Raw genomic sequence first — 7,500 nt, 5'->3', positions numbered from 1 at the left:
GAGATGGATGGTCATCGCCTTTACTTATGCAGCACCGCCTCCAGGCACAGGTGAACTCAATAATCATCCTCAGCATCTCAGGATCCTGCTAAGGGCATGCGCAGCAATCAAAATTTAGGGGGCAGCCAAACAACAAAATTAGGGAGAGCAAATTAACCGCACCTGGTGGTAACACCACCTGTCAGACTTGTTTCATCACCAGCTGAAATGGCTAGTAGATGCTGAGCTTGCTAGCCAAGCCCACACTCACTAATGGGTCATAGTGGCTAGCAACTTATTATATATTTTTATGATTTTTATTAAGATATTTTCTATGGCATTTGGCCAGTGTGCTGCTGTGTCATTTTTGTAGAGCTATCACAGCTAGAGGTCACTAAAACTAAATAAATTGTTTCAGTCCTTTTGTGCAAAAACAAAACAAACCAACAAATTTGAAAATGTTGCTTGCCCACGCGTGCTGGTGGTGCGTTGTATGCAGAAGGCATTTCATAGTAGCCCTATGGATTCAACAACAGCTTTTATCAAGTACAGTACAGTAGCTCTGTCAATAAAAAAAGACTTGAATTAATATCAACAGGCTGTGGGAGAATTGGTTCACCTCCCATGTTTGAGGTTATTTTGAAAAACTACAGCACTAGAACTGAATTTTGGCAGAGCGATGCTTTTCTTGAGCCTATGTATGTGCAAAGGGGGCTTAAGTGTTAGCTTGAGGGTATGTAGTGCATGGAAGGGACACTTGCCAAACCAGATTTCTATTCATGAAGCCTGCGAGAGGTGCCTCGGAATGTGTCTGGGAGTGTGTCTTGAAGTGTGTAGCGTGCTCGTGAGGTGCACGTGTCATGTGTGCAACGCAACGCAGGGCTGTTGACAACTTTGGACAGGCCTGGGGGGGAAAAATCATCTGCAAGCCCCCCACCCCCAATACAATGAGGACCCAATTCTGAGCCCCTTCTCTCCCTGGTCCCGGGACAACTGACCCACCCCATTTGGCATGCCGTCAAGTAAGGTTCATCATACTCAATCCCACCTCGAATGTTTTATGCATACACAGACACAGACAGACACATCATTTATTGATGTTTTTTCGTCACACCTTGTACAGAGAGCGGAGCTGGGGCTTGTCAACATGACATGCAACATCCTTATTTGTGTGTATGTGTGTGTGTGTGTGTGTGTGTGTGTGTGTGTGTGTGTGTGTGTGTGTGTGTGTGTGTGTGCGTGTGTGTGTGTGTGTGTGTGTGTGTGTGTGTGTGTGTGCGTGTGCGCATGTGCGTGTGTGTGTGTGTGTGTGTGCATGAGCCGGAGCTTGTCAACAACAAGAAGAGCATGACATGCAACATCCTTATTTGTGTGTGTGTGTGTGTGTGTGTGTGTGTTTGTGTGTGTGTGTGTGTGTGTGTGTGTGTGTGTGTGTGTGTGTGTGTGTGTGTGTGTGTGTGTGTGTGTGTGTGTGTGTGTGTGTGTGTGTGTGTGTGTGTGTGTGTGTGTGTGTGTGTGTGTGCCTGTGCGTGTGTGCGTGCCTGTGTGTGCACGCGTGCATGTGTATTCGCAACAAAATCTGACATTGAATGTATCCCAGTCCCACTTCGTAGAGGATGAAGATTTCACAGAAAAACACAGGGAAAAAAACTGTGTAGTCCTATACTGTAATGTGCCCAATACTCCATACATATAAAAGACAGATACATAATTAATTAATCTATACTGAATCTCTATCATACCTGATAGGGAGAGCAGGGCAGAGTGAACTTGTCACTTTACATAAGAGGGACTTGATATCACAACCAGTGGTGTAGTTAGTATACCTGATATGCAGGTATAAAGAGTATACCCACCAGAAAAAGTAGTGGATTTCAGTATACCCATCTAAAATTGATAACTGTTCCAAATATCGACGTCACTCTTAATTTGAGAGGGAGCTAGTTCCGGAACCTCAGATGAGAGCTCCGGAACCTTGGATGGAACCTCAGGGAAAGACATCACAAACCCCCCCTCCTGGGGGACCCACCCATCCTCTGTGCTCCGGGACCTCCCACTTAACAAATTAAGCACTGAGTATACCCAAAACAAAAATAAGACTACACCACTGATCACAACACCGGATCGACCATTGTAGCCATCCCTACCATCAGAGGTGTCGTACAGCGGGGTAAAGTGTGACTTGGTCACCAGAGCCCACACACAGTCCAATTTATGTAGATCAGTGTTTCCCAAACTTTTTCAGATGGAGGACCACTTTGTCCCCCCAAAAATGTTCAGGGACCACCTGTCAACTGAATTGACAGTTTACAGGTGCTAAATTGACGCCGCAAATTTCAATGCAGATCACTTATTTTTTATTCACATTTAGAAACCTCTCTTATTGTGGTGAAAATGAGACCTGAGCTATGTTTAGCTTTGCAATAATGTTACAAACATAGCCTTCTGCTAGCTTGTCTTGGAAAAGCAGAAATCCCCTCGCGGACCACCTGAGCTCTGTCGCGGACCACACTTTGAGAATCACTGATGTAGATATATGGCTGAGGGGGTTCATTGGAGCTGATTGTGCATAGGGCCCAAAATGTGGTGCTACACCCCTGCTAATCATATCTTGTGGGGGCCAAGCCGTGACACTATCGCCCAAGAAATATTACATTGGTAACACTTTAGAATAATGGATGCAAAAAATCATTACAAAGACTTAATAAATAATTAACTATTGATGAACAAAACATTAACAAACGTTTGTAAATGTCTAGGAAATGTAAACAAATGCTTGTAAGTGACTAGGAAATGCTATGTTAATATTTTATACTTATCAAACATTTACAAGTTGCTTGTAAATGAAAAAAATACTCTGTTATAAGGTGTTTAAAATCTTGCATATATCATTTGTAGATATTTTATAAAGCATTAATAAAACTTAGTTAATAATAAAAACATTTGTTAATGTTTTATTCATCATTAGTTCATTATTTACTGAGTCTTTACTAAGGAACATTATTATAAAGTGTTACCATTACATTATATTTCACTTAGCTGACGCTTTCATTTGTTCAAAGCGACTTACAACTATTATTTTTCAGGGTATTGGTTACAGTCCCTGGAGCAATGTGGGGTTAGGTGCCTTGCTCAAGGGCACTTCAGCCATGGATGGAGGTGTAGGGAGAGGTCAGGGGGGATTTGAACAGGCAACCCTTAGATTGAACGACCAACTCTCTAACCACTAGGCCACGGCTGCCCCATCCATTTACAAAAAGAAACCGTGTGAGGGAGTTTTTGAGGTGCAATACTATACCGCCATCTGTTTCGTACCTACACACATTCACATAATTAATTACCATCTATACCTTGCTATATATCACACCTTATGGAGCAAGCAGAGCACAGCGGAGTCAGAGAGAATGAATGTGTATGTGGGAGAGAGAGAGAGAGAGAGAGAGAGAGAGAGAGAGAGAGAGAGAGAGAGAGAGAGAGAGAGAGGCTAGAGAGAGAGAGACAGAGAGAGGCAGAGAGAGATAGAGAGAGAGAGATAAAGAGGGAGAGAGAGAGAGAGAGAGAGAGAGAGAGAGAGAGAGAGAGAGAGAAAGAGAGGAGCCGATCTGCAGCTTTGCGAAATGCAAAATTGATTAGCGCTTGGCCCCCTGGAGCTCCCCTTGATCTGGTCTAGCACATTAAGTGTGTGTGTGTGTGTGTGTGATCGTGTGTGCGTGCATGCGTGTGTGTGTGCGTGTGTGTGTATGTGTGTGATCGTGCGCGCGTGCGCCCGTGCGTGTGTGTGTGTACGTGCGCGTGTGCGTGCGCGTGTGCGTGCGTGCGTGTGTGTGTGTGTGCTTATGTGTGTGTGTGTGTGTGTGTGTGTGTGTGTGTGCGTGCGTGCGTGCGTGCGTGCGTGCGTGCGTGCGTGCGTGCGTGCGTGTGCGTGTGTGTGTGCGTGTCTGCGCGCGTGTGCAGTGTACGTATGCATGTGTGTGAACAGCACATTAAAGGGGGGAGAGCGCGGCTTTGAGCTGAATGTAAAACACCTTAGCGGCAGCTGAAATCAATACCAATGGCCACTGCAGGCCCTAGCAAAACACTTTGACCGTTGGAGCGCCGTCTCATTTAGATACATTGAAAGGCATTTTATTCCGAGAGCTTTACTGGTAGCATCTGTGGCCAGTGTTGCCAGGTGTGTCTGATCAAATCCCGCCCAAAAGGTTCTCAAAAAACGCCAAAATGCGCTAAATTCTGCCCAATTCCAACAAATTGCATTGATTTCTATGGGCACAAAACTGCAGAAAAAAACGCCAAATGGCCAATTTTTCCCGTTTTTACCCGCAGACGGCCATCCCAAGTAGCCCAATTGGGCGGGTAACCGCCCAATCTGGCAACACTGTCTATGGCTATTTCCCAATAGCGGAGGAAAACAAACAATGAATGAACATAAATGACAGAACAGAGAACAGAAATGACTACCCTACAGATGTATTTTGGCATCACAGAGAAGTGGAGTCGCTATCATCACAGCCAAACACAGAGTAGATAAGAAATAAGCAGCGATAGAATCACAAAAAAAAATGTGGATAAAAGCGAAGGGAATTAAAATATCTGAAGTGGACAGACAGGTGGATGTATAGACCAGTGTTTCTCAACTGGTGGGTCGCGACCCAAAAGTGGGTCGCAGAGGGGTCATGGGTGGGTCGCAGGGCCTTGGTGTAAAAAAACGAAATTCTAAAAAAAAAAAAAATCCAACTTTTCCTGCAACAATTTACAACTTTTATTTTGATAGGCTAGTGAACTCCGTGTCATCTGTCATCATAGATACAATCTGAATGTTTATGCGAGATAGATAGCGTGCAACCAGTCATTCTTATATGTATATTTATATTTATATTTCTTCATATCTAGTCTTGGTTACATTTGGAGAATTGCATTGAATTGACTTGAACGCTAAAAAAATTGGGTCGAGCTGAGAGAGACAGTCAGAGAGAGAGATAGAGAGAGAGAGACAGAGAGACTGAGAGAGACACACACAAACAAACACACACACTCACACACACAAACACACACACACACACACACACACACCACACACACACACACACACACACACACACACACACACACACACACACACACACACACACACACACACACACACACACACACACACACAGAGAGACTGAGAGATAGTCTCTTACCTCCCTAAGACTCCCTTATGCTAACAAAACTCAGTAAGTTGCTACTACAATATTTGGCTAGCGATGCTGAATACACCTACAGCAACATTCACAGCAGATGTGCAGTAGTACGAAGGTTGAATAAACAAACAAAAAAATGATGAAATGAGAAGCTAAGCTTAAAAGTAGGAAAAAGCAATGGAGAAAAAAAGAAAATGAAAAAAAAAAACTCAGTGAGTTGTTGGAGTATCCGACAGGTCGTGTTGAGGGCACACACAGAGGTACTGCATGCCATATTTATCTCATAATTCAAGAAAGTTCTATCGGTGTCTCTGTGACCCGCGTAACTCCCGCAGCACAGCACCAAAACATCTCAAACTTGGAGGATGACTTGGCAGTGGTACAGCGGATTGCAGCGCAACGCCATTTGGACATGAAATGGTGAAGATATTGAACATTTTCATGGAATTAGCAGTGCACCAAACATTGAAGCCGCTGGCAGGAACCTTCTGCGCCACGTCACAATACCAAAGACAGCAGTTTTGTTAAAACCAGAACGAAACTGGACAGGGTGTGATGATGTCACGTCCCAGCGAGTATAAAATGTCCTGCTGCACCGGTCATAATAGCCCATGTAATAGAAACGTCTGTGAGCATCGCAAACCTCTGACGGTGTGCCCGACGCTTTTTAGATTTACTAGTTTATATAAAAAAAGCATCATGAAGACAACAGAGCAGTTGAAGAAGAGAGGGAAAAGTGAGAGAGGAAAAAAATACAAGAAAACTAGAAGCACTCAGAGAGTGCAAACCTCAGTCAAGGGTCACTGGTGCCATAGCATCTACAGTACGCTGAGGAATACTATGCTTATAATGTAACATAAAACAAACCCGCCAGAATTTAAGCATTTGTTCTTTTCATAATTTCATCAACATCCGTTCATAACTTATTCTTACATACAGTAAGCTATCCTGCTGACAGACAAACAGACAGATAAACAGACAGACAAACCGACGCGACCCAACACATAACCTCAATGACTGAGGTCAAAAGGCTGCAGTATCTGCCTGGCCATGTGGAGGGAACACGCAGATGCGCTGGTGATGAATAAAAACAAGAGAAAACAAAAAGAAAAGAAAGTGAAAGAGGAAAAGATGTCAGAACATAAAAGCCTCATTTACATGCAGATGTGCTGTTGAAGAATAAAAACAAGAGAAAGGCAGAACGAAGAAAAGAAAGTGAAAGAGAAAAAGATGTCAGAAAATAAAATCCTCATTTACCCCAATGAACTGAGTGAGTTGCTGTACGATCTGGCTGGTGGTGTTGAAGGCGTTACGCCAGTCGTAGTCTGGCATTCCCGCCGGCCGGTCCTCCGGGGGCCCATTGTACAGGAAGTTGGCGATGAGCGCAGCGGTTAAACCCGTCCCCTCGAGACGCTGGTCCAGTATTGCCGCAAATATAGGGTTCCGCAACAGAGTCTGGTGGGACATCAGGGGGAAACCACAATAGGGATAAAACACAGAAAAGGAAAATCAATGCATGAAAAATACACTATATTTTGGGTAATTTATGTCCAATAGAAATATATACAGTATTACTTTTCAGTTTCAGTATTTTTTTCAGCTTTCTCTAACAATACAGAAGCATGACAATACAGAAGAATGCCAGTTTCATTGGAGACTTGCAGGTCCAATCCTGACCAACAGCAACACAATGTTTCGCTACAGTCATGGCTGAAGTGCCCTTGAGCAGGGAACCTAACTCCACATTGCTCCAGGGACTGTAACCAATACTCTGTACAGTAATAAGTAGTGTTGCACCGATACCGTAACCAGTATCAGTGGATCGGTATATCGGCACTAAAATGGTGGTATCGGTATCGGTATCGGTATCGGCGAGTACCAACAAATAGGGCACCGATAACATTTACAGATGCTTGTATGACACTTAAACAGCCTTGAAATTAGTTATTTCATAGAGGTATTTAAAAAGAATAAACGGTTTTGCTGGATTCACTTTGTAGTAGTCTTTTTCCTGTTTCACAAAGGTAGGCAGCAGCCTGACAAAGCCATGCAATGATTTTACATCCAAGTAGTATGCACTGCTGCCCTAAATATTTCAAATAGGGTGGTATCGGTATGGTATCGGTATCGGCCGATATTGCACAGCCAGGTATCGGGTATCGGTATCGGGGCCAAAAAATGGTATCGGTGCAACACTAGTAATAAGTGTAAGTCACTTTGAATAAAATTGCCAGGTAAGTGTTAATTAATGTGATGTAATGTAATGCAATACAGTACAGTGTAAATACAGTCATCAATGGTTTCCAGTTTTTTTAAAAAAACGTATATTAGTCTATTC

At 43.5% G+C, this 7,500-nt stretch overlaps 1 protein-coding gene across 1 annotated transcript in view; it reads right to left on the bottom strand.

Moving 5' to 3' along the window:
* The window catches only part of LOC134437447 (phospholipid-transporting ATPase ABCA1-like), a 633,180-nt gene that overhangs the window by 446,388 nt on the left and 179,292 nt on the right, over positions 1-7,500 (bottom strand). The window contains exon 12 of the mRNA XM_063186937.1: positions 6,420-6,617. Coding sequence (XP_063043007.1) covers positions 6,420-6,617 — 198 coding nt within the window. The remainder of the gene's footprint in view (positions 1-6,419; positions 6,618-7,500) is intronic.

Source organism: Engraulis encrasicolus, chromosome 21 (genome assembly GCF_034702125.1).
Source record: "Engraulis encrasicolus isolate BLACKSEA-1 chromosome 21, IST_EnEncr_1.0, whole genome shotgun sequence".
Lineage (NCBI taxonomy): Eukaryota > Metazoa > Chordata > Actinopteri > Clupeiformes > Engraulidae > Engraulis > Engraulis encrasicolus.
This window is presented reverse-complemented; position numbering and strand designations above follow the sequence as displayed.